This window comes from Mesocricetus auratus, unplaced genomic scaffold (genome assembly GCF_017639785.1).
Source record: "Mesocricetus auratus isolate SY011 unplaced genomic scaffold, BCM_Maur_2.0 Super-Scaffold_4256, whole genome shotgun sequence".
NCBI classification, from domain to species: Eukaryota; Metazoa; Chordata; class Mammalia; order Rodentia; family Cricetidae; genus Mesocricetus; species Mesocricetus auratus.
Genome location: NW_024429182.1, coordinates 14,317,826 through 14,344,624, shown reverse-complemented (window position 1 = coordinate 14,344,624; position 26,799 = coordinate 14,317,826). Strand labels below are relative to the sequence as shown.

General features: G+C 51.8%; 3 protein-coding genes across 3 annotated transcripts; all 3 read right to left on the bottom strand.

Moving 5' to 3' along the window:
- Positions 1–177: 177 nt before the first annotated feature.
- Positions 178–7,509, bottom strand: Calhm2 (calcium homeostasis modulator family member 2). The gene is made up of 3 exons (XM_005063153.4): positions 7,153–7,509; positions 4,650–5,367; positions 178–1,123 (listed from the first exon to the last, which is right to left on the bottom strand). The coding sequence occupies exons 2-3, from the start codon at positions 5,202–5,204 to the stop codon at positions 707–709; spliced, it is 972 nt and encodes a 323-aa protein (XP_005063210.1). The 5' UTR covers positions 5,205–5,367; positions 7,153–7,509; the 3' UTR covers positions 178–706.
- Positions 7,510–8,769: 1,260 nt separating this feature from the next.
- On the bottom strand, positions 8,770–12,397 carry Calhm1 (calcium homeostasis modulator 1). The gene is made up of 2 exons (XM_040743370.1): positions 11,811–12,397; positions 8,770–10,111 (listed from the first exon to the last, which is right to left on the bottom strand). Exons 1-2 carry the CDS (start codon positions 12,360–12,362, stop codon positions 9,623–9,625), a joined length of 1,041 nt encoding a protein of 346 aa, XP_040599304.1. The 5' UTR covers positions 12,363–12,397; the 3' UTR covers positions 8,770–9,622.
- Positions 12,398–19,440: 7,043 nt separating this feature from the next.
- On the bottom strand, positions 19,441–24,304 carry Calhm3 (calcium homeostasis modulator 3). The gene is made up of 3 exons (XM_005063490.4): positions 23,891–24,304; positions 22,464–22,719; positions 19,441–20,199 (listed from the first exon to the last, which is right to left on the bottom strand). The coding sequence occupies exons 1-3, from the start codon at positions 24,175–24,177 to the stop codon at positions 19,708–19,710; spliced, it is 1,035 nt and encodes a 344-aa protein (XP_005063547.1). The 5' UTR covers positions 24,178–24,304; the 3' UTR covers positions 19,441–19,707.
- Between the last annotated feature and the right edge of the window lie 2,495 nt (positions 24,305–26,799).

Here is a 26,799-nt window from a genome sequence, read left to right as displayed (position 1 = left end):
CCAGACTCTTTGACCAGATTACATCAGGTAACTCAAATTGCTAAGAGACTCGGCCCTTGGGCAGGACATGTGACCTGCCTTGCACGGCTGCCGATTTTTGGTCCCCTTTAGTCTTGTCCCATCTCCTCTCACTGTGAGCTACATGTCATTGTCCATTGCACAAACACCAGTGTAGGCTTTTAAAGTAAGAAAAGCTTTATCAAAACGTTTAAATATATAAAATTAGGCCAGAGGTATACGATGGAGGCAGCTTCCTAGCTGTACACACAGGAGCTGGGCATCCCTATGCAATTAGACACAAGTTAACTGCATGAAGTGTACTATATAATAATGACCCCCCCCCCCCGTGGGTTGGACTGGCACCAGGCTCTGCCAGCTGATGCTTCTCCGTTTGCAGGCCCACCGAAGATCACCCATGGCATAGTGAAGGACCAGCTCTAGGAAAGTCCATAGCTGTGAACAATGTGTTGGTGGCCACAGGAGATCCCAGGTCTGGGAAGTCAGTCCCTCCAACTCATCCCACCCCGTCCCCAGTTTCTGTGGACCATGTCCACAAGATCCTCACAAACATCTAAGTTGTTTTATGTCCCATTGGTCTATGCCCAAGACGTTAGAGTTAACAGAAAAATCTGGTGCAGAAGTGAGCGTGCGGGAGAGTGTGTTTGAGACTAAGAAGTGCCGCTTGCAGAGAACAAGGAAGCAGGCCCTAGGGAGGGAGCAGGGCCATCTCCATGTTGTCAGGGGCTGTGCCGTTGCCTGTCAGGCCCTGGGCCCACTTGTGCAGGCGGCTATAGAGTGGGAGGCCCTGGTTCTCGCGGTACAAGTAAACCCCGGTGATAGCGTTCCACTGCGGTCGTGGCTGTGTGCCTTCCACTGGGAACTTGGCGACCAGCTCTTCATCGTCCTTGTTGAGGGCCACGAAGCCAAAGAAACGGCGCACGTTGTTGGCAGCCAGCACTCTGGAATGCACCTCCACTGTGCGCTGGAACAGCTGGTCCTCGTTGGTGCGGTACTGTGCCCAGTAGGCTTCCTGGCGGTAGCTGAGTGGCGAGCAGTAGTGCTTGAGGCACTTGGTCAGGAACACCAGGATGGCCACCACACCGATGAGCAGCCATCCAAAGAGCTGGCCAAGAGAATAGGCAGGCCTCAGGGAGGGGACCCAGAGCTGCCTGGTCCCTCCCTGGGAGGGGGAGGGTGGGAGGGGCCGAGAGCTGCTGAGGCTCCACCTATGGGGCGTATGGGGAGGGGCTCAGGGAGGAGGCTGCTTGGACCCTGCCTGGGAGGGGGAGGGTGGCAGCAGGGAGGGCGGGGGTAGGGGTGGGGATGGAGTTGGGGAGACTCGAGAAGGGACAGATTCTGCTCTGTGGGCAAGCGGGACTTCCTCTTTTCTATTCTTACTCCCTTTAGCCCACACACTCTCTCGTGCTTAGCCGGTGCCTTCTGTCTTTTTAACTCCTCAGCCCCAAGGGTGCATCATCACTGGACTCCACCAAACCCAGGTCAGGAGCTGGGAGTGGGGCTCAGGGACAGACAGAACACATGTTAAACGTGCGAGGCTCCCATCCACAAAAACCAGCTCAAACTGGGTGAGCTCAGATGCCACCTCTGAGGGCTTCCGAGGCCTCAGATTCACACACCACCACCATTGCCCGTCCTTAGATCTCTGTGCTTGCTTCACCCTAGGAAGAAGTAAGTCTGCCGAGGCCAGGGCCGTGGAGGTGATCCGTGCCTATTGCTCATGGATCTGTGGATTAGTGACCAGTATTCTGATGCTGACCTTAGCCCCATTTCTCTGCTTCCTTCCTCCCTGCCCCCACCCCAACTCAGGGTCTCATGTAGCCCAAGTTGGCCTGTGTAGCTGAGGATGGTCTTGAGTGTGTCTGGTCCTCCTGCCTCCACCTCCTGAGTGCCGAGTTACAGGCATGTGCCACACCTAGTTTATTTGGTGCTAGGGATCAAACACAGGCCCTGATGTGTGCTAGGCATGCGTCCTACTGAGTTGCAGCTTAGCCTTACCTCTTCCCTTTACGTTGTTGCAGTTTAAAGAATTAGTTTAGATTTTGTGTGTTGGGGGGAGGTGTACATGTGTTGGGGGATATGTACATGTGTTGGGGGAGTATATACATGTATTGGAGAGTATGTGCATATGTTGGGGGATATGTACATGTATTGGGAGGTATGTACTTGTGTTGGGGGTATGTACATGTGTTGGGGAGTATGTACTTGTGTTGGGGGTATGTACATGTGTTGGGGGTATGTACATGTATTGGGGAGTATGTACATAATGTTGGGGGTATGTACATGTGTGGGCATATGTACATGTGTGTGGGTATGTACATGTGTTGGGGGTATGTACATGTGTTGGGGTATGTACATGTTTTGGAGAGTATGTACATGTGTTGGGGAGTATATACATATGTTGGACAGTATGTGCATATGTTGGGGGATATGTACATATGTTGGGGTATATACATGTGTTGGGGAGTATGTACATGTGTTGGAGAGTATGTACATGTGTTGGGGATATGTACATGTGTTAGGGGTATATACATGTGTTGGGGAGTATGTACATGTGTTGGAGAGTATGTACATGTGTTGGAGGATATGTACATGTGTTGGGGTATGTACATGTGTTGGAGAGTATGTACATGTGTTGGGGTATGTACATGTTTTGGAGGGTATGTACATGTATTAGGGTATGTACATGTGTTGGGGGTATGTACATGTGTTGGGAAGTATGTACATGTGTTGGGGGTATGTTCATGTGTTGGTGGTATGTACATGTGTTGGAGAGTATGTACATGTGTTGGAGAGTATGTACATGTGTTGGTGGTATGTACATGTGTTGGAGAGTGTGTACATGTGTTGGGGGTATGTACATGTGTTGGGGAGTATGTTCATGTGTTGGAGGGTATGTACCTGTGTTGGGGGTATGTACATGTGTTGGAGGGTATGTACATGTGTTGGAGAGTATGTACATGTGTTGGGGTATGTACATGTGTTGGGGAGTATGTACATGTGTTGGAGAGTATGTACATGTATTGGGGAGAATGTACTTGTGTTGGGGAGTATGTACATATGTTGGGGGATATGTACATGTGTTGGAGATATGTACATGTGTTGGGGAGAATGTACTTGTGTTGGGGAGTATGTACATGTGTTGGGGATCTGTACATGTGTTGGGGCATGCCTATGTGTTAGGATATGTGTTGGGGGTATGTACATGTGTTGAGGGGTGCTTTTTGTGAATGCAGAGTCCAGAAGAGGGCATCAGATTCCCTGGAGCTAGAGTTACAAGCAGCTGTGAGCCACCTATCGTGGGTGTTGGGAACTGAACTCGGGTCCTCTGTAAGAGCAACACTTTCAGTCTACCCAGCCACTCCTCCAACCCTCCTCCTCTTCACTGAGACATGCTCCAAACTGGCCCTTAATTTACTATGGAGCTAAAAATGACCCTGAGCTCAGGCCCTCCTACGCTTACCTCCCAAGCAAGACCCAGCCCAGGAAGCTAATTTCCTTTCTTTCTTCCCTTCCTCCTTCCTTCCTTTCTCTCGTAATGGGAATGACAGTTTTGTCTGCACCTAAGTTTGTACACTATGAGTGTGCCTAGTGCCCTCAGAGGCCATTGAATCCCCTGGAACTGGAATTCAGACAGTTGTGAGCTGCCATGCAGGTGCTGGGAATTGAACCGAGGTCCTCTGGAAAAGCAGTGCCTGCGGGTTCTCTCCAGCACCTAGCTTAGCCTTCGGATGTTTTCAAGGAAAGAGACCCTGTAGAGGATCTTGTGTTTCCTATCTGCCTCATCCTGTCATACTCAGTTCCAATCGCTGCTTCTGACCATTGTTTTTGATTGTTTATTTTTATGCGCATTGGTGTTTTGCCTGAATATATGTCTGAGGGTGCCGGAACCCCCGGAACTGGAGTTGCAGATACTTGTGAGCTTCCATGTGGGTGCTGGGAATTGAACCCAGGTCCTCTAGAAGAATAGCCAGTGCTCTTAACCACTGAGGCATCTCCCAAGCCCCTGACCATTCTTTTGACCTATTTCTCCTTGACCAACACCCAAACAGGATGCAGGGAAGGCTGTAGCTAGGCCCAAGCAGCAGTAGCCTGCCTCTTCCCGGCCTGCCCCTGACTCACTGCTGGGACAGGAATATGATCATTCCTGTGGTCACCCAGGTTTCACTGTCAACTGAAAGCCCACAGCAAGAGTCTCTGAGGAGGCCTGCAGGGGCCAATGCCCAGTCAAGCCGGGGTAAAGATAATCTCAGCAGGTAGACTGGGATGGCCTTGTGGTGTTATGGGATATGGGATGCTTTCTCTGGCATTCCAGCTGCCGTCCCCTTAGTGCTTAAGACAAGTAGAGCTCCCTGGCAGAGCACGCGCTTGGCATTCATGTGGACTCGGGTTCCATCCCCAGCACGCATCCAAAGGCAAATCGAGACCCGCATCACCCCTGAGATGAACTGACCCTTGCCCCACAGAACACTAAGCAGGGAGTTACCCTGCTCCGAGACCTGGCATGGCCACTAAAGCTTCCCTGGAGAGTTGCTCGCTTTCACACGGGGCCGTACTATTGTGTACCGCCCCACCAGCTACCGCTGAGGGAGGGGAGGCAGAAGGCTGCCCTTCTTCACACAGCTGCTTACCTGGGACTCATACTTGAGCCTACGGCTGACCTCCTCTCGGAAGCCCGACAGGTTGGCAGGGCCCTCTCTGCAAGGGAACCTGGCTAGGATCTCCGTGGCGTGAGCTGAGGGGAAGCCTTCATCCCCGGCTGTGAGCGAGGAGGGGTCCACAAACTCACTGAGGGCACAGACATAGGCCTCCCCTCGAAGCAGGGAGATGACAGACCAGGTGACAGGAGCCACAGCTGCGCGGCCCAGGATGGAGCTCAGGAGAAGGAAGTTGGGGGCGGCCGAGCAGTTCTTGGCCCTCCGATACTGGCACTCCGCGACTAGGTTCCAAGTGTGGTTGTTGAGGATGACTCCGATGAGGAAGAGCGCCAGCGCAGGCACGCCGATGGCCGTCAGCCCATACAGGTAGTTCCGGGCCGGCGAGCAGGGACAGTGGAAGGCCACCACGGAGAACAGCTCCTGACTGCCCACCGTGCCCAGGGCCACCAGCCCATTGAAAATCATCACATCCTTGCTCTTGAAGAAGAGAGACAGGAAGCGGAAGTTCTCTGCGATCAAGGCTGCCATGGTGACTGGTGGGCAGGGGATGGGATGCTCAAGAGGAGGCAGAGGAGGACGATGCAATCGGGGTGGCTTCTGGTGAGACTAGGAGGGGGCACGGGCCGGGGGACACCGACGGCAGAGCATGACTATGCCATTTTACCGCCTGCAGCCGCTGATCTGGTGCTTCCTGTGAAACAGATGACTGATAAATGCTCGTCCCTCAACACAGGCTGAGGGGGGCTGCTGTGGTCAAGCAGGTGGGGAAGCTCGGGGCCTCCGTGGAAACGGTGGCAGCCACAGTTGCTTAGGTTCCTGCCTGGTGCTGACACTCTCCATCCATGCTGCCTGTCTTCATGAGCTGGGAACCCCCTGGCAGCCTTCTGCACCCCCACCTCGAGCCCAGAAAAGGGTGAGGCTTCCTGAGGGCGAGCCAGCCCCATGTAAATAACGGGCAGGCCTCCAAGTTCAAGATCAGGTCTGCCTGCCCCGAATCCTTTAAATGTTCTTGCCACTGCCTTCTCCTCATCAGGAGACTCAAGAATGGCCGGAGGCGCTAGGTGAGAGGGGATGACTTCTCTCTGGGATTCCAGGAAGTACAGAGATGCTAAGGACTCGGGATAATTTGGAGGGTGTGATACGGGTATCAAAACTGCAGGGGCTGTCCTAATGGAGCCATGGTCTGGTGAGGAGCCAGGCCCTCTGGACCAGAGCAAATTTGACACGAGATGTCAGCCTCCTTGGGTACACAAAACCCTTTCATTTTGGAGACCTCAGGGTCTTAACACACTTCTTTTCTCCAGACCTCTGGACTCAGCTATGAAAAGGGTAAGTCACTCTGGTCCCTGATCCCTTCCTAGGAACGTTAGGGGACAACAAATGATGCCCATCACTCAACGTCCGAAACTCAGGTTGGGATGACTCTCATGATGGCAAAGGTCAGAAAATGAAGACCCAGGGAGGACAGGATGTCTTGCCTGAGGCTGGGTGAGCCCGGAGGAGTCGGGCGAGGCTTTAACTTGACTTGAGGATACGTAGGAAGTGGACAAAATCAGTCTGAAGTAAGCTAGTTCCCATTCACAACCTCCTTCAGACCTGGCTCCCCTCAAACTTCCCCTATCCAGCATCCTGCTCTGCTCCTAGGAGCCTAGGCCAAGCCCTTCCGCAGCAGACAGACACGGACAGCCTTAGTGGGGTTCAGGCCCGCAGCACCTGTCCGCTGTCCCCTGAATCTGCGACTGCAGCAGAGAGGGCACCCTGCCAGGGGAGCTCTGGGCCTCAGGCTCTTTGGAAGTTTAGCCCTAATTCTTTCCCAGGCTCCACCCACACACAGAGAGACAGGCAGGGTGTGGCCCTATGACCATCCGCATCAGGGGAAAGAAGAAAACAAAACTTCCCAGGCCAGAGCAAGTCTGGCAGTGGAGAGAGAGACAGGGAGGCCTGGACCAGCTCCTTCTGCTCCATTCACACCCCTTTTCCTGTTGCTGCCTCTGCCAAGGATGCCAGATGGGCACAGGCAGGGCCATGTGGCTATGTGGGCTCCAGGAGGAGGAGGGACAGTCTGACTCCCCAGCTCAGAGCCCAGAGATCCTGAATAATCCCGCAAAGAAGGGACTTCATCCTGCTGCTGGAGGCAACCCCATCCCTGCCTTTCTCCCTCCATCCTTCCCTTGCTCCCTTCCTGGCACCCAATTGGCACCCAATTAGTGGCCCCAGGTTCTTAAACCCACCCAATGTTCAAGTACAAAATGCCTGATTGAAAGGGGAAGGAGCACAGGCTGGACTGGGCCGTTTTTCTGAGATTATTGTGCTAGGGGCCTCTTCCCAAGGACAGGAGCCAGGCGGCTAGGGAGGGGAGTGGAAGCAGTACTTCCATGTCGAGGGGTCCCTCTCCCGGCAATCCCTGGAGGCTGCCTGGGACCAGCCTGCCAGCTCCTTTGATAGCTGCACACCCAAGGAAGGGGCCCATCCTTACCTGGGCTGGCTGCAGGCACCAGTGACCTTGGCTTCCTGGGCTGGCCTCTCAGAGTGACAGCAGTGCGAGCCCCACCGACCCTGGACAGACTCAGGTCTGCAAGGCAAAGGGCCTCACGGCGGCGGGGCGGGTTCTCTGTGGCTCCGCTTTTTCGTTTGAAAGCAACAGGGCTTTGGGGCCCAGTTACAAACAAACTTAACTCCAGGCGTCTATAGATGAGCTGCAAGCATCTGCAAACAAATTTAACTCCAGAAAAAGAGAGAGAGAAAACAGTGGCATGGAACTTTCTCGTCAGCGAATGGAAAATCAGCCTCCTGGAGCCAGGCCGAGGAGGGCGGGCTGCTGAGGGCGGCGCGAGACAGAAACAGAGGAAGTTAGAGGAGCGGTCTCAGCTGCTGCGTCCTGTCCCAGCCCGCCTCTGGGCCCCGCTGTGGCTGGCCCTACTGGCCCTGCCGACTCTACCCTGTGCACCCCTGGGGGCTATCTGGGAAGGTCTAGGCAAGAGCCAGGCCGGGCCCTCCAGTAGATCTTGCCCAGGCTTGCCCTCCAGGCCAGTTTAAAGAACAGCCCCTGTGGGAGTCAGGGCATAGGTGGGTGTTCAGGATTGATGGTGTTGTTCCAGAATGCAAAAGGTCAAGACCCTGCCCTTCTCTCTGAGAGTCCTGCCTCTGCCTGTCCCCAGAAGAGGCTCCCACTACAGCTAACTCCCAGCACCGTCCCCATCCACCTCTGCACAGCTGACAACTAAATCGAGGAATCTGGGGATCCTCTGGGCTCGCTGGGCAAAGGTGGAAATTACAGGGAAGCAGGCTTCTAAGCTGCCCTGCCTGTCCCTAGAGTGGCCACGAGTTCCTATCTCTGGGAGCTCAAAGGCAAGACCAGAGAGTCATGAGTCAGCTAGTAGCATGCTGTGGAGAGTGCCAAGACCCAGCCTAGGATTGGGAGATAGCCCCAGGAACATCTGCTCTCCAGGGCTGTGACTTTGGATCTCACACTGAGTACCAGGCTGGACCCTCCTGAGTCTGGCCTGTCTGTGTGGCAGAAATGAATGGAGAGGAATCGGTATTTCTTTATCCTTGTCTTCCCACAAGCACTTTACAGGCTGGGAGATTTGCCCTATCTCCCACCACTCCGGTGCTGGAAGCCAGGTCTCACCAAAGTTTTGCCTTGCATTTGTTTCTCCAAGCACTTTCTGGCACCCTGTCCCCAGTGGAAGCCCCCAATGCACTCCAGACTGCATTCATCTGGTCCCTTCATTCAGGGCTGGAGTCAGGCTCTACTGCCCGTTCCCTGCCACCCTGCCGGGGCTCCACTTGAGAGTGGAGGGACAGCGGATGAGGGGAGATGAAAACAAAGGAGGTCAAAGTGAGCCCTGAGATGAACAGGCGGGGGTGAAGGATGGGGCTGGGAGACAGGAAGCCTGCCTGCACCTCTGTTTCCTTTGCATGGACAAGATTCCTGTCCCTTGGTTGGGGCCAAGGGAGGGGAGAGCAAGCTGTCCACGGGCTCAGAGACAAACAAACACATTAACCACACTGGCCCAGGTGTCTGCTAAGTGCCCTGTGAATTTAGACATGGTCAACCCATGAGGTAGACGGCCTTCTCCCTGATGCACAGATGAGGAGACTGGAACCCAGGAAATGAGGCACCAGGCCCAGAGACACACTTTGCAAGTGGTAGGACCAGCATTTAACCCATTGTATCCCACCCTAGTCTTTACTCCCACTCTTGGGTGACACCCTCATCTTCACCACACAATGGGGCAAGCTCCCCAGGGAGCCTCTGAGAAAATAAGAATTCATCAGCTTCCATTTGTAGCTCTCAAGCCCCATGGATGTGGTCTGCTTCCCTAAGATCATGTGTGAGAATATTAACTTTGTACCTAGTGTGAGGTAAACATGGGGTCTGTCTCAAAAGTTGTTCTAATGGCCCCCGTGACACACACCTTGGCCTCTCTCACGTGGTCCTAGGTCTTGGCATCTTACCATGCGTCACCCAGGTGTGTCACACCAGGTGAAGCCCCGTTCCATCTTACCCAAGAAACTGGCAAACACTATGAGAGGGCTGATTGCCCTTAGTCCTTGAGCCTCAGCCTGAGAGGAGTCTGGAGCAAGAGGAAGTGCTGGCTGTGGACTTAGGAAGCCTAAGGACAGTCAGCCAAGGATGGAAGGAACAGCATCACAATGAGGGCGGGGAAGGGACTCGGTACCAGTCCTGGTACCTTGCATCCTGTTCTTACAGCCAGAAGTGAACACTTGTAATACTGCAGCCACAGGTGGGGCACAGGCGCCACTGCTCCCAGGCCACCCAGACAGTGTCACAGCTAAAGAGGTAAGGTCCTTCAGCTCCAGATTTCCTTATTGCCTGGACTTGTGGCTGTGCCTCAGAATTGTTTTTTTATTTTAATGTCTACTTTGAGGGGCACAGGACTGTGGGTTCAGATCTGTATTCCCGTCTCTGCAGCTACAGCTCACACTTTGCTGAAGTAGGTGGCCACTTCCTTGCGTGGAGGTCGGGGTTCACTCCCAGCCCAGCCATTGCCCATCAGTGGTGCCTCCTGGCCCAGCCGCAGTGGTGGCTTGCATTTGTGCCAGCTTATGAGCAGTTTGTTCATGGTGCCTTGGTCGGTGATACCACGCAGCTTCTCCCTCTCTTCCTCCATCCTTTCAGAGGGACTTGGAGCAGCCTCCGTGGTTGCAGTTGTGGGCGTGGCCAACACGCCATGTGTGTGACCTAGTTCCAGGTCATGGTTCATGGCCTCAAAGAACTGTTGGATACATACCTTAGCAAAGGCCTTGGCGTGCTCCGTGCATGTCTCATCGAAGAGTTTACGCTCAATGTCAATGTAGTGGGACCAGTACTTGCTCTTGAGGAAGGCAGCTTGTGTGAAGCAGGGCCGTACAGAGCGCACCACAAATGCCAGCAACGTGGCCAGCAGCACGAAGGACCAGCCCAGTGCCTGTGGGGAGAGAGGGTGTCAGCAGACCTCCCAAGGACTTATTAGAGCCTCTACAGATGAGAACAGCCATGGACCAATGACACCACCGCACGATCTCTATCTCCCCATGTGTAAAATGGCCATATACTTCAGCTCACAGAAACCAGATCCTGGGAGCATAGACCGTGATGCTTTGGCAGAGCACTCAGTGGGCAGGGCTTAGCGAGGCCTTCTGGGTGGGTATAAACCCTGTCTCCACTTGATCTTTCTGTGTCTCAGTTCCTCTACCTACAGGATGGGGCTACTAGGGATAGCACCAACCTCCCAGGGGCTTTATGAGAAACAGATGTGATGATGGCCGTAAGACAGCCGCATATAGCTCTCTGTGTTAGACATTGTGATGGCACCACTCAGGGGCCATGCCTCGTCCTTAAGAAGCCCTTTCCTGATCTCCCCAGGCCCAGTGGCCTTCAACCTCCAAGCTTGGGACCTTTCCTCTGGCTTCTAGAACTGACACAGCACTAAGTGAACACTGCCTTCACCAGCTGAGCTGGACTCTCAAGGAATTCCAGAGACACCCTGGACAGTCCTGGACTCCACTGAAAAGCCTGGGACACTTGGCTTTGACATGTGCTCTGACAGTAGCTCACCGCAGGGCCCAGAGAGGACACCCCTCCCTGTCATGTGCACAGAGAAGAGCTGGGAAAAGTCAAGGACGTGGGGGTGGGAGTGGGGGTGACTGCCATGAGGGCAGGTGGGAAAACCCAGAACTCAGTCAGGGGCTGCCTCCCATGTTGCTCACTAGGTCACTGTGGTTTCAGAGGGCTTAGGTTTTTCTCATGTTCCAAGTGAAGTTGGAGATCTGATTTTTTTTTTTCTTTGACAAGTGCTGATTTCTAGATAAAGTCAATAAATTCTAAAGTGACTTCAGAATTCAGTCTCTACTCGTCACAGGGACTTGTCTACTAACAGGCTGTTTGTGGCCTCTGGGGGGACCTTCCAGCTTACACAGTGTGGCAGTTTGAAGGTCAAGTGGGGTGACAGCTGCTCCAGGGCCTGAGGCCTAGGGTGATGGGGCAAGGGTCCACAGAGGAGGAGGTAAGGAGCTTGGCTTAGAGCTAAGTTAGAGATGCTTGAGTGGTCTGGGTGGTGATGGACTGTACAGGAAAACAGTCCCCCTGGGGGAGGAGGAGGGGGGAGGGGAAGGGGGAGGGGGAGGGGAAAGGTCTGCTTCTCTAGCAGACACTGCCTTCTGCCCGTCTCCCCTCATCATACAATTCACTGCCCCTGGACACAATGCCCAGATGGTCCTTTAAGCCCGATCCCAACCATCCATCTCTGTCACGCATGTGCTTCTGTTTAAGGTACCCAGACAGACCCTCAGCTTCCACTCCCGGAGCAGGGAGGCACCAGCTGGGGGCATTTGCCAGGGAAATGTACCCAAATGGCTCAGCCTCCCACTGGCCTCACTGCTGCCTGGGCCTGGGAAAGGAAATGAATGCAAATTCTCTCAGCCTCTCAGCTCTGAGCTCAGGATGGAGGAGGTGGAAAACCATACACGCTCTCCAGGTTGACCCTGTCTGAGAGAAGACACGGGCTCTGCCTTGAGTCTCAGCTAGGAATGCATGCCTCTACCCACGGCCACCTGAGGGAAAACCCCACTTTGAGAAGGGACCTTCCCAGAGGGATCCTGGCCTGTGAGGAGACCCAGCCCCCTTACCTGAGAGATGCAGCGTAAGTAGCGCACGGCCACTTCTCGGGCCAGCAACCAGTTCCCGTCGTAGATCTCAGGGCAGGGGACACGAGCCAGCAGGCGAGCCAGCTCTGCAGCAGGCAGGCCAGGCACCAGGCTGCCATTGCCTAGTGTGGCCACCGGCACGGCTGTGCAGAAGGCACAGAGAAAACACTTGCCATCCAGCAGCGTGACAGCCACCCAGACCACAGGAGCGATGAGAGCTCGCTGGGCCATGGAACAGAACATGTAACGTAGCACAGCTGGGTCCTTGGCCCGACGGCCTGCAGGGCGCTTCCACTCTTCAGCCAGCATGGATACATTGTTGTTCATGACTAGGCCAAGCAGGAAAAGCACCAGGGGAGGCGTGAGCAGTATGCCCATGCTGTAGGCCACATTGTAGCCAGGAAGGCAGGGGCAATTGAAGTCAAATGCAGAATACATCTGGGCACTGGCCAGCGCCATGATGCCACAGATTCCGTTCATGAAGGACTCTTGGTTGGACTGCAGAAACTGGAAGATCATCCGGAACTTGTCCATTGTGTCCTGAGGGTCCTCAGCCTCCTCCCTTCTCACTGTAGCTTCCCGGACAACCCCAGTGAGACACCCTGCCCACTGGGCAGCCACCTCATGACTGGGATCCTAGCTGGACTAGCAGAGCTCCCGGGAGTTGATGAGGTCACTCTGACTCTGGGGAGAGGGCACAGCTTGACCAATCCTGTGGGTACAGCCAGGACTGGGTCCCTCCCTCCGGCTTCCCTCCCTGTCTCTCCAGCTGCCTGCAGCCTAGAGAGCCAGCCACAAAGCTCCCCGATGAGGACCAGTTTTCTTTGGGAGGAGGGCAGAGGAGGTGGAGGAGGGCTGGAGTTTGCGAGGCCACTGGGCTCTGGGGGAGCATGCCATCTCTCTGCACTCTTCTGAGCTCTCTCTACAATGTCGGGACCCCAGGGAGCTCTTCCATCGGTTGAAAATGTGATAATAAGATGGCATGGGAATGATGGTAACAATAGAGGCTCTCACAGGTAGTATAGCTGGATATTACTCATAGTAGGGATGGCAGAGGTGGCGGGTGAGTGTGGCAAACAGTAGGACCACCTGGACTTAGAGGGTTTTCTTTTCTTTTCTTTCTTTTTTTGAGACAAGGTCTCCAACTCATTATGTAGCCAAGAAAGATCCGGAATTCCCAATCCTCTTGTCTACACCTCCCCAATTCTGGGATTACAGGTTCATACCATCAGAACTGGCCTTGTCTTTGGAGTTGGATTGAACAGGTTGCCTACATTAGGGTTTCATCCTGTTTCATATTTGTGTCTCTGAGGACACAAGCTTGTGTCTGTTTGTGAGTGGCAAACCCTTTCCAGGCTCCTTCTGTTTCTACACCTCCAGACCTGCAGGTGATGCGGTTTCATGATCAGAGAGAGTCCTGTCTGTCACCCTTTGATTCCACTGCTTTCAGATGGACATGTCAGATCTGGATGATTCCTTGTCTCGGGTCTCTACATAAACTATGCTGGCCTTGAACTCACAGTGATTCACCTGCCTCAACCTCCAAAGTTCCAGAATTAAAGGCATACGCCACCATTGCTGGCCTTTAAAATTCACTTTAATGTTGTCTCCTCCTATTTATTTATTTATTTGAGGCAAGGTGTTACTGGTCTTGAACTCGCCATCCTTTTGCTTCCTAAGTCTGGGATTGCAGGGATGAGCCCCATGTTTTTACTGGGGTCTTCTTGAGCTCTCAGCTTAGCTCGATGTCTCTTTGTCTCTCTGTATGTTTCTGTCTCTTTCTCTTTGTCTCTGTGTCTGTCTGACTGTCTCTGTCTGTCTGTCCGTCTGTGTCTCTCTGTGTGTGCATGTGTGTTGCAAGCTCAAGTGACTGTACCCATGCATGCACATGCAGAGGTGAGGGCAGAGATGGATGCTGCTGGGTGTCTTCCTTTGTCACTCTCCTTGTTGCCTGGAGACTATTCTCTTGCTGAGCCGGAAGCTCATCTTCTAAGCTGGGCTGGCTGGCCAGTGAATTCCCAGGATCTGCCTATCTCTGCCTTCCATGGTTCCTGGCACACATACCCATGCTGGACTTCTTACATGGGTGCTGGGGGTTTGAACTCAGGTCCTCATGCTTGCAGAGTAAGTTCTCCGACCCACTGAGCTGTCTCCTCAGCCCCCTTATTTCAAACTTAGCTACGCTGAGAGGATGCTTATTTAATATCTGGGGCTCCCCTTGGACCACATAGACTAAAGGCCTGCGTTTGTTTTGTTCACTGTTCTTGTTTAGAAGACATTTTATTTTGTGTGTATGAGCATTTTGTCTGCATGTATGCATGTATGCCCTGAGCAGAGGGCATTGGATTCTCTGGAACTGGAGGTACAGACTACAGACAGCTGTGAGTGGCTATGTGGGTGCTGGGAACCAAGCCTAGTCCTGCACAAGAGCAGCAATGCTCTTAACAACTGCTCAGCCATCATTCCAGGCCCCTGTTCACTGTTCTATTTTCAATACTGAGAACACTGTGCCTGGCACTTACAGATGTTCAGTGCTGAGTGAACATCTAAATGGGTGATCAAAGGAACAGACAGACATGAGGGGAGGTGAGAATTCAAACCCAAACAGGAGGCTTTCCTTGATGGTTTTATGTTTCGCTTCAGAGTAAGGGTCTGGGAGAAGAGGGAACTAAGGGCCTGGAGGATGTTCAAAGCTCACTGCCAAGGCAGCCGCTACTGACAGGCAACCCCGTGTCACCTCTGTTCCACCCCCACCTGTCTGTAGGCAGACTTTTCTGTTCTACCAGTTAGTTCTGTCCCACCAGTCACTCCCCAAATAACCATTCAGAGACTTAGTATTAATTATAAATGCTCAGCCCATAGCTTAGGTTTGTCTCCAGCGAGCTCTTACAACTCAAGTCAACCCATTTCTACGAATGTACATGCCGTCCTGAGGCTCGTTCACCCCATCTATGAACCTCCACTGTTGCCTCTTCCACATCCTGCTCATGACCCCTCAGGCTCCTCCCTTCTTCTTCCCAGCATTCTCTCAGCCCCCAAAATCCTGCCTAGCTGTCTGCCAATCAGCTTTTCATTAACAATGAGAGCAGCACGTTTTCACAGTGTACAGGAGGACTGTTCCACAGCACCCGTCCCTCCAGACTATTTCCCACAGGTTTTCCCTAGACTTTCAGGGACTTGCTCCCCTAACCCCCTACTCCCGCCTCTCCTAAAAGAGCCCATGAAGCAAGGAGGGGGAGAGGTCGGGTGCAGTTGGGCAATGGCAGAGTGGAAGCTGGCTCCCCTGCTTCCCTGTGGTCCTCCATGCCAGCATCTTTCCCCACATAAGGATGTGATCTGACATCCCTGTATCAATACCACAGACTGGAACAGGAGCTAGGCCTCTAACTTTCTTTATAATTCTGGAAGGGACAGTTGCCTGGGACTTCATTTGGCTCCTACAGAACCCCAGCGAAGCCCCCTTTCTTCCTGGCCTGTCTCTGCGCTCTCGGCTTCTTGGTTGTTCCTTTCTCTATGTAGCTGACCCTCCTTACCTCCCTCTAGCCCGTCTCTCCACAGCCCTGTAGCTTCCAGCATCCCTTCTCCTAGACAAGCCCCAAGTAACATCCCCTGCTTGACCTTGTCACTAAGAACTCACCTTGCTCCCTCAGTGTATTAAGTATTAAGTACTCCCAGGAGATGCCCACGTGCCCCGCGCCCGCCCCGCGGGGAGTAGATGTGGGGGCTTGGAGTGCCCAGGCTGTATAAGATGAAGATGTCTACAGACAAAGCTGATGCTTCCGGGACATATCTATCCTGCTCAGTCGGATGTTGTGTCTCCCTTGTGTATAGGACAGGATCAGGGGGCTGCAATCCAGGATTGGCTGAGACTTGAGGAATGTGTCTGGGCCCCCAAGACAACTACTCTCCTTGAAGGGAAGAGTCTTTAGGAGGCAAGTAAGCCTGTTAACTGTGTCCCACATTCTTAGTTGGGGTGATACCTGTAGCTTGAGGCATCTCACTCTTGGAAGGATGCATGGGAAGATGCTGGCAGAGAGGTTAGGAGTCGGTAGCTGTATCAGCTGGGGTCTTAGGTTGAGAGATACCTCTCGTGGTGAGGCAGGAGGGTCCAGAGAAGGTGTCACCGGGCTCGGGCTCAGGCACCATCACGTGATGGACTTTCAGGCTCCAGCCAATGTCCTTTGCTTCTGTCAGGTTTCACTGGTGGCCCTCTGCTTGGTTGTGAGTTCACTCATCACATCCTTACCTTCCACTCCAGCCCATAATACCCAGGAAGGGGGGCAGTGGCCCTCTTGCACTTGTACTCTGGGCCCTCAGCCCCTCCAAGTATTTGCCTAATGAGAAACTGCAAAGGCTGAGACCTTGGCCGGTTCCATTCTTGCTGCTCCTCTTCATTTTGCTTCCCAAACGTCAAAAGAATCCTATCACATGATACTGCCACTGTCCCTCAGTCTAGAGCTTCAATGTCCAAAAAGCTTCCAGGTACATGGCTTGCCTCTATTATGCTGCACCATTTGCTTCAGGTCCTCAAAATTTCTGTCCCCATCCTTGTCCCCTTAAGCAGTGATCTCCCTGAGGTCACCTATAAAGTGTCTCTTGGGTATTTCCTGTCACGGTGCTATATGCAGGAGGTGCTGTCTAAATGCTCAGTGTAAGAAGGAAGGAGTGACAGTTACAGTTAATGGTCCCCGTGTTGCTTCCACAGAGCCCAAGGAGGCCCCTTCCCAGTCTCCTTTCCCAGGGTAGGAGTGCACCCACACATGCTGGGCTTTCATCCCCCACTCTTCCCCCTCTCTCCCACAGTCGCTGCGAACAATTTGCCTAACTCATGTCCTGCACCCCATGCTACTGCAGACATTTGCATGGCCTGACCACAGTCAGGAAGTTGGGGGAAGCTGAGCTGCAGGGATTTTCTGGTTTCACCAGGTCTCTTAGCAAAAGCCCAGGGGAATAGAAATGGCTTAATGGAGGGATCCCGGTTGCAGGGGGCCATCCAGGGCACCTACACTGCCCAGGGGCCTGAGGAAGCAGCAGAGACTGGAGTGCACCCCGCTTTGCATTTGGGTACAAGTGAGTCATCAGGGAGACTCAGGCAGAGGCTCAGGAGCTCACCGGCTTGATCTTTCCCCAGCTCTTCCAGTTTGGGCCACCAGAGACTAAGTGGTAACTTTTCTAACAGATCTAGCAGTCCCTAAGCTAGACCCCACGTGGTTCTGGAGAACCCTTACCAGGCTATCAGCCTCAGGCTGGGGATGCTGCCAGGGCTCTCCGAGAAGGGGATGATGCTGACTCCTGATTCATGTGGCAAGCAAGGGAGATGGCGGCAGAAAGGTGAGGGAGGCAGCCCGGCCAGCTAGAGGCCTGGACCAGATGTGCAGTGGTGGCGCACACCTTTGATCCCAGCACTCAGGAGGCAGAGGCAGGCGGATCTCTGTGAGTTCCAAGTCAGCTTGGTTAACAAAGCGAGTTCCAGGACAGGCTCCAAAGCTATACAGAGAACCCTGTCTCAAAAAAACAAAGTAAAACAAAAAGAATCTGAACCAGGCTTAGCCAGCTACAAACAGAACTGAATGGGAACTGAGGGCTATAAAAGGTCACCTCTTCTTGACTTCACAGAAATAATACACCCACAGGAAAATATAAACTATTTTTAAGCAAAGTTGTTTTCTTATTTATATTTTAAGATTTTTTAAAAACCATTATTTGTTGTGTGTTGGGAAGGTGGTGTTTGCTTGCCTGGGGTACATGTGGAGGGCAGAGGACAACTTACAAGAGTTGCTTCTCTTCTTCTGTTACGTGCGCCCTGGGGACTGAATTCAGGTCTTTAGGGGTGGCAGCTGGTGCCTTTACTTTTAGAGCTACTTCACCAGCCCCATTATTACTTAATTAATTAATTAATTAATTAATTAATGTGCTTGTTTGTCTATTTGTTTGCTTATTATTTACTTTTGAGACAAGATCTTGTATAGCTCAGGCTGGCCTTGAACTCATTTTGTGTCTGATGATGACCTCAAACAATTGATGTTCTTGCTTCCACCTCGTGAGTGCTGGGTACAAGTGTATACAGTATGTTCAGTTTATACAGTGCTAAGGATTGAACTCTGGTTCACGCTGGGCAAACATTCCACCAAGTGAGCTCGATCCCCAGTCTGGAAAATAGAAACTATCTGGAGTGGCCATTAAGAGTCAGTGCGTAGGACTTTCATGAGAAACTCACCAAGCAGAGCTTGCTAGAACTTACTATGAGAACCCTGGTAGAAGCAGCAAGAAACCCAACAAGGGCATCGAGAGGCAATCAAACAGATCTAGGAAGTAAGCTGATGCCATAGCTCAGAATAGAACCCAGAGCCAGGTGTCCTGGGAGTCAATGCCAACTCTTACTCTGGTGACCTCGGGCAACTTCAACACATTTGGGTTTGGTTTTCTTTTTCGAACAGTGATCTAATAATGTAGCTTAGTTGCTTAGCATGCACCAAGACCTGAGAGCCATCCCCAGCATTGCATAAACCAGGCACCATGGTGCACATTTATAATTCTAGAACTCAGGCAGTGGAGGCAGGAAGGCCAGGAGTTCAAGGTCATCTTCAGTTAGACAAAAAGTTGGAGGTCAGGTAAGTTTCATGGGACCCTAACACACACACACACACACACACACACACACACACACACACACACACACACACACACCTACCTTTGTTTCTGAGGTGTGGTGGCACATTTGTAATCCCTGCAAGTTCCAGGTCAGCGCTAAGGCTACAGAGTAAGGCTTTAAGAGGGGGTGGGGTGGGACAGGAGAGATGGCCCAGGGGTTAAGAGTCCATACAGTACTTGCAGAGGACCCAAACTTGGGAAGCTCACAACTGCCTGTAACTCCATTTCCAGGGGAATCCAACACCTCTGGCCTCTGTGGACACCAGCATACACATGCACATACCCACTCTTCTGCATATACATAAAATAAAATAATTCTCTTTTTAAAAAGGAGAAAAGGCAATGAGACAGCTCAGCAGGTATAGGCGGTTGTTGACAGGCCTGACAGCCTGAGTTTGATCTCTGAGACAGACATGGTAGGAGAGAGTTGACTCCTACAAGTTGTCCTCTGATGTCTACACACACCGAGGTGCACATATACACAATAAGTGAACAAACAGATAAATGTAATTTAACTTTAAAGTGGGTGCTAGTAAACATACCTCCTTCACCAGGTTACATGGAGATCGAACGAATAAATATCAGGCATGTGACACTATTGTGATCATTTTTTAAAACTGGAAATCGTTGTCTGTGACCCATACTCACAACAGATTTATTCAGACTGTGACTACTCAAAATTTGGTCCACTGACCAGAAGACCCAGTATTGTGTTGGGGCTTGTTAGAGATGAGTGTCTGGAAGGCAGGGAGTGATGGCTTATGCCTGTAATCCTAACACCAAGGGATCCCGAGGCAGGAGGTTACCCATGCAACCCAGGCCTGGAGTTCAAGGCTAGACAGTTGAAGTGCGACTCTTCTCAAAAAGAGGTGGGGGGGGCAAGGAAAGAAGAGGGGAGAAAGGGAAGAAAAGAGAGATGAAGGACGGAAGGAAGAAAGGAAGGAAGAGAAAGAGGGAGGGAGGGAGGGAGGGAGGGAGGGAGGGAGGGAGGGAGGGAGGGAGGGAGGGAGGGAAGATGGGTGGATGAATTCCGGGACTCAGTCCTGGGTGCACTGAACTTGATCGGGTTCAGAGAGGATGATACCCACAGAGGAGGACACACCCAGAAACTAGGCAGATACCGGCCTATCAGAGAAGGAGGTCAACAGGAGACTGGCTCCCAGATCCATGTCAACATGGGCATTTGACCTGGGAAAACTGCTGCTGCTGCTGGAACCGAACAAGATCCCTACACGTCGACCTGGTGGCACAGCTTAGTACCTGGAGCAGCTATCGGGGCACGGTGGCTGAGGCCAGGCCCCCAGAGCCTGGGGGATGCTGCAAGGTCAAGCGGCGGCTTGCTGGAGTACCAGGTACTTAGGAGGTGATCCACCTGCTCTCGGCTGGAGATCGCACGCAGGTGGGCCTTCCCGCTTCCACCATCCAGGTCCTCTGGGGGCTCTGGGAGCTCCTGTGACTCAGGGATTCCACCTGCTGGGTCCCGACGCAGCCCCAGAGCGCGCAGCTCGCTTTGCATGCTCGCAAAGAAGTGCAGCACACAGCGGTGCGCGAAGTCCCGCGCATGCTCACAGCACGTCTCATCGAAGAGCTTCTGTTCCAAGTCCACATAATTGCTCCAGTATCTGCGCTGTAGGAAGATTGTCTGGTCAAAGCAGGGCCTCAGGCAGCGGGCTAGGAAGGCCACCACGATTAGCAGTAAGGTAATACTCCAGCCGATGGCCTGGAAGATGAGAAGGCATTAGTGAGATGCCCACCGTGTGTGCTCCAAGTCCCCTCCTCTTCCCTCTGTCCTTCGCCACAACTACACATTTTCGCGTTCATCCTGTGGATTCACCCATCTAACCACCTCTCCACCCATCCCGCAATCAGCCCTCCCTTTGACTATGTGTCCATCACTGTCCATCCAGCCATTCTCTCATTTGCCCTTCTTAGCCATCCACCTATCCTCCCATCCATTCTCGCCTCCATATTCTTCTTCTTTGTGTTTATGGCCCACTCGTCTGCGCATCAACCACTTTATCTTTTTACCCGTCCTCATATACATTCCCCGTCCATCCTCGAATCCATGCTATATTTCGTGAGGCGTTAAGCAGGGAATAGGGACAGAGGGCAGCATCCTAGGCCAATGGTGAGGGACGCCGGAATCATTCTCTAATGCTGGAGCCCACACCTGCCCGGCTCATTTCCTCTATCAGAGCTGCTGTCTTTCCCAGGCCCACAAACATGAAAATCCTTGGCACTTGTAGATGCAATCCCCACCCTTTACACAGCTCCCTTATTTGGCCACACACAGGCTCCCTCAAGTTGAGTATTTTATGCATGAGAATCAGAAAAATGAAAAAGCTCGATAAGCCAGGCACGATGGATAACTTAAAACTTAGGACGCAACCCCCGGTCTGACTGCAAACTCCATGCATTTTCTGCTGATCTTGGGAGACCCTAGCCTGCTGTACATCTAGAGTGCTGGACCTGTCACCACACCCAAGCCTGCATTTCCTCTGAGCCTAAGTGTTCCCCTCACTCCAGAGTACAGGGCTGTCTCGAGTTGTGAAAACTCCGTGTGTAAGGGGGTCATAAATGCTCCGCGATGGACACAGGCTAGCTCAGGCTTTGGTGATGGTGGTGGAATTGGGAGCCTGGGTAGAGGTGGGGCTGTGGATGCTCCTATATAATGGAGAGGTTATCCAGTAAGAATCCAAGCAGCTGACGAGGATCTCCTTCGTAAGGAGATAGAAGGACCAATGACCTGCATCCAGAAGCTTGCCTTGCCTGTTACAAGTTGTGTGACTTTGGCCTCACGAACTAAAAACTCCCAGAGCCTCCGTTACCTCATCCGAAACAGGGGGTGCTAACACCTGCCTCCATCCCAAAGGGTTGTTCTGAGAAATAAACAAACCGGTGCACAGAAAATACTTAGCACAGAGCCTGATGTGGGATCAGGCAATAAACGGCGATTGAATTATTTTCAACTAGTTATGTTCTAGGTTGTGGGGAGGCAGGCATTGCAGTACATCACGAGCTCTCATCTGCCATCAGCTCCTGTGACTTCAGGAAGGTAGGCACCTGGTGCATGTTCTGGGTAAGCCGGTGTGGTAGCTTGAATAAATTGGCCCCCATAAGCTCATAGGAAGTGGCACTGTAGGGGAGGGCTTTGGGTCTCATGAATGCTCAGGATGCCATGCATGGTCTCAGACAAACTACTTCCTGTTGCCTGCAAGACGTAGGATTCTCAGCTGCTTCTCCAGCGCCTGCACGCTTCCACGCCCCACTACGATTACAATGCATTGAACCTCCTAACTGTAAGTGAGCCACCCCAATTAAATGTTTTCATTTGTAAGAGTTGCCATGGCCATGGTGTCTCTTCATAGTAATAGAAACCCTGACTAAGGCAGTTGGCATCAGTGACCCAGTGCTAATCTCTCAAGGGGAGTGGTCCCAATTGCCCTACATCTCCTGCTCTCCGTTATGACTCCTGCAGTGAGGGGCATCCTTGGTAAGTCATGTAGACCCAGCTCAACACTAACCCCAAAGCAACACAGGATATGTCTTAGGGTAACCAATGCTGTGATGAAACACTGTGACCAAAACAACTTGGGAAGGAAAGGATTTGGCTTATACTCTGATGTCAGAGTTCATCATTGAGGAAGTCAGGACAGGAACTCAAACAGGGCTGGACCCTGGAGGCAGGAGCTGCTGCAGAGGCCATGGAGGAGTGCTGCGTGCTGGCTTGCTCCTCATGGCTTGCTCAGCATGCTTTCTTATAGAACCTAGGACCACCAACCCAGGGGTGGCCTCACCTACAATGGACTGAGCCCTTCCACATCAGTCATTAAGCAAATGCCCTACAGGCTTACCTAAAGCACCTCTTAAGGAGGCATTTTCTTAACTGAGATTCCTTCCTCTCAGATGACTCTAGCCTGTGTCAAATTGACATGAAAGCATAGTATCTATGAGAGATCAAGGCCTGGGCAGGACCATACTGACCTGTGACAGGCACCTCAGGTATCGAGACACAGCCTTGCGTGCGGGGCTGTCTTTAACCATCTCATCCTCCTTGCAGGGCACCTTGGCTAGGAAGAGCTGTACCTGGCTGGGGGTCATGTTGGCAAAATCCAGAAACTTCTCAGGGTCAACGGAGTTGCTGAAGGCACACACGAAACACTTCCCGTCAAGGAGGGCCAGCAGGATCCAGACCATGGGTGCTGCTAGGGCTCGCTGCAGCACGGAGGAACACATGTACCTGAGAGAGAAGAAGGGCTTTCAAAGGACAGCCAGCACTTGGCTAGAGTCAGTGGGAGCAGCTTGCATAGGGTCTCTTTCCCTCACATTCTCTTCCCCTACCCCCTGCTTCTCTCAACATGGCCTTGTAGATCCCAGTTTGGCCTTGAGCTCTCTGTGTATAGATTAGGATGACCTTTAGCTCCTGACCCTTCTGCTTCCGGTGTCACAGGAGTGGGCTGTCCTAGCTGGTGGATGCGGTGCTGGCATCCAGCCCAGGCCTTGGTGCACTCTAGGCAAGCGCTCGGCCACCTGAGCGGCGTCTTCAGCCCTTGGCCGCGGTTCTCAGTGTCTGTGTATTGAGGATTCATTCTCTGGGAAGCAGGTCTGCTGAAGGAGCAGACCCGGGGCTTAAGAGCATCAGCTTAGGGATGCCTTGCTGGAAAAGCACTCGGCAAAGTGGAACTTGACCCCAGCCGGTGATGAGGACATATGGTGACAACAGCCTAGGTGCTTGTCTTGGGAAGCTTCCAAGAAAGGAAATGCAGCCATTTATTTATTTATTGGTTTTTCAAGACAGGGTTTCTCTGTGGCTTGGAGGCTGTCCAGGAACTAGCTCTTGTAGATCAGGCTGGTCTCGAACTCACAGAGATCTGCCTGTCTCTGCCTCCCAAGTGCTGGGATTAAAGGCATGCGCCACCACCGCCTGGTGGAAATGCAGCCTTTAAAGAAACCATTGCCTCTTGCTGCATGCACCAGACAAACAAAAGACCTACTATGCACCCGATGTGGCAGATATGACCCAGGTAATTCCTGGAAACCTTGAATCATTCTTATGGCTATAGTAGTGGCCATGGAAAGGAGCGAAAATACATATTTTCAGGGCCTGCAAGATGGGTGAGCAGGTAGGGTCGCTTGCCAAGGTTGAGGGCCTGAGTTCAGTCCCCAGAACCCACATGGCGGAAGGAGAGAACTGACTCCTGAGGACTGTCCTCTGACCTACACACACACACACACACACACACACACACACACACACACACACACACACACACACACACACACACACACACACGTTTCCAGATGGGAACTGGAAAATGAGCACAGCGTCCTTAGCTGTCAGTCACTGGCTGGGGCGAGGTTACCTGGTATTGCCCACTGCCCTGGGTAGCAGAGAGGTGTGTGGGACCTACCTGATGATGCCCAGGTCCTTCTTCCGGCGCCCTGCTGGCCGACGCCATTCCTCCACCATCACCACAGATTGTCTGTTGACCAAGAGACCGCAGAGGAAGAGGGCCAGAGGGGGTGTGAGCAGCAGGCCCAGGCCGTAGAGGGCATTGTAGCGTGCTAGGCAGGGGCAGTTGAAGTCAAAGGAGGAGTACATCTTGACTGTGACAGCGGCCAGCAGAAGGCAAATGCCGTTCATCACCGACTCCGAGCTGGACTGAAGGTGCTGGAAGAGCATTCGGAACCTATCCATGACTGCAGTTGCGCGTGCGCAGCCGTGGGTGGGACGCCGAGGCTTGGCCACTCAGTGATGGGGGGCCGCAGGAGGGCCCACAGCGGACAAAAGAAAAGTCTGCCTGCAGCCTCCAAGCCTACTCTCCACAGCGTGTAATGGAGACTAAAGGCAGAGGCCAGCTTTCTCCAAAGACACCTCTTGCCAGGTGACTGCCCCTCCCTCCTCTGTGGGGTGAGTCACTCTGTGACCAGCCAGACCAAAGCACCTCTAGGCAAATGGACCCTGCCTCTCCCTGACTCCCTCCACGGCCCCCTGGGTCTGTTTTCAGGGTTTGTGTACTCAGATAGACAGTGGGCGGGGCTCCCTGGGAACAGGCAAATTCTGGGCGTGGTGGGACAAAGCACGGATGGGGAAAAATTGTGCTCTGACGGCCTCTGATGAGACCACAACCTGACAACCCAGCCCGGGGACATTTCCTGTGACATTTATAGGCTGGGTAGGGACCGGAGGGGTGTCAGCTCCTTCCCAGAGGCCTCCTGGAAGAGGAAGCACAGGAGGCCCATTTTGGGGTTTACTTTGAGAAGGGCGGTGGGAGGCAAAGGCCTTCCAGGAGAGGGCACCACATAGGCGAAGCCCGGATGAAGCACACGGTTTTCTCGCTGGCTGTCTGCTGTTGTGATAAAGCACTCTGAAAATGGCAACTCGGGGAAGGATAGGGTTTATTTCAGCTTAGAGGTTACAATCCATCCTTGAAGCGGGAAAGTCCGAGTAGTGACTCAAGAGGGAACTTGAAGACAGGTCTGCTTGCCCTTCCACACAGCAGTACTTCTGACCATGGAACTCGCTTCATAGCCAAGGAAGTACAGCAGAGAGCATGGAGGGATGTGGCATCCTGGTTCACAGAGGCTTATGTTTAGCTGACTCTTTTATGTAATCCAGGACCATCTGTCTAGGTAACGGTGCCCACCCACAGTGGACTGGTCTCTCTTACATCAATTAACAAGCAAGACAATCGCCCACAGACATGCTCACAGGCCAGTCTGATCTGGATAGTGTAAAGAGTCTTTCTCTGTCCCACCAGCCAGCTCCAAAGTAACAACACAGAGACTTATTATGAATTGTGAAAGCTCCGCCTTAGCTTAGGCTTGTCCCACTAGCTGTTACAACTTGAACTTCTTTTATTAACCTATATTTTACCATGTGACCTTTTACCTTTCTTTCATTCTGTATGTCCGACTCTCTCCATGTCTCACTGGCATTTCCTCTGCACCTTGATTCATCTCCTACTTCCCCTCTCTGCCTGGAAGTCCTGCCTATACCATTCAGCTCTTTATTAAACCCATCACAGGAATATATCTTCACAATGTGTACAAATATCCCACAAATTTCCCCTTTTTGTCTAAATAAAAAGGAAAGGTTTTAGCTCTAATACAGTAAAATTATATACAATAAGAACAATTCTCAAGTAAGAATTATATTTGCAATGTCTAGTCCATTTGTATTTAGCAAATTTGGAGAAATTACTTTATTATCTAGAGCGTCTTGGTGAGTCAGATTTTTGTACCTAATATACTTTCTATCCTAACTTATATTACCAACCAAAAACTGTCTTTTCAAACTTTTTTCTTAGATAAACAACTTAAGCTTTTATGTTTCTCTACCTTACAAACTTTACATCTTTTATGTAAGTTTTTTTCTGAATTTGGTAACAAGGAAAACTGTATAACTATTTAGTCTTTAACCTCATCAAAGAGCCAGGAAGGATATAATGTTACCTGATTAAACAGGAAATGCAGAGCAAGCAACTTCCAAAACTAAGAAACAATGGAGACATTTGGCTTCCTGGACAATCAACCAAGGTTCTTCTGTAACATTGGGACATCCATCTTTAACCCTACAGGCCTAGAATGCCAGACAGACTATTTTGTGAAGCAGGAATTTTGGAGGACTGTCCTCCCTTGTCTTGGCAAAGTTTGGCAGTAGCCTTCTTTTGTGCCCTGCTCATCTAATTTGAACATCATGCTGTCAGCAGTTGAGGCAAGGACACTTTCTTGCCCAGCAGCTGGCTTTGCCATATTGAAAGTGAACTCCACATGGAGGCTCCTCTATGTCCATCATCCTTTTTTGAAGTGAATTGATACTGCCAGGAGCAGATGTGTCTCACTGTCATGTAAAGCCTTATGTTATCAAAACATTAGAATGCCATATTCTGTAGGCCTCTGAAGTGCTTGAAGACCATCGGTCTATATAAAATATATCTCTGTTTGACCTAGAAAACATACCTAACATGACTACCAGTTTGATTATTATAGATGATTACCTACTAACTAACCTGTATTTCCTAATTATGTATTCATTTTAAAATGAGCTGCATAAGTACAATACCTTAAACAAGAGTAGAAACATATATACAGTATAACAAAAATGACCTTAAATTTATATCAATAGCCAGGCGTTGGTGGTACACGCCTTTAATCCCAGCACTCCACTCGGGAGGCAGAAGCAGGTGGATCTCTGAGAGTTCAAGGCCAGCCTGGTCTACAAAGACAGCCTCCAAAACAATACAGAGAAACCCTGTCTCAAAAAAAAAACAAAAAAAATTGTATGAATATAAAAAAATCCATACCAATGTAAAATGTA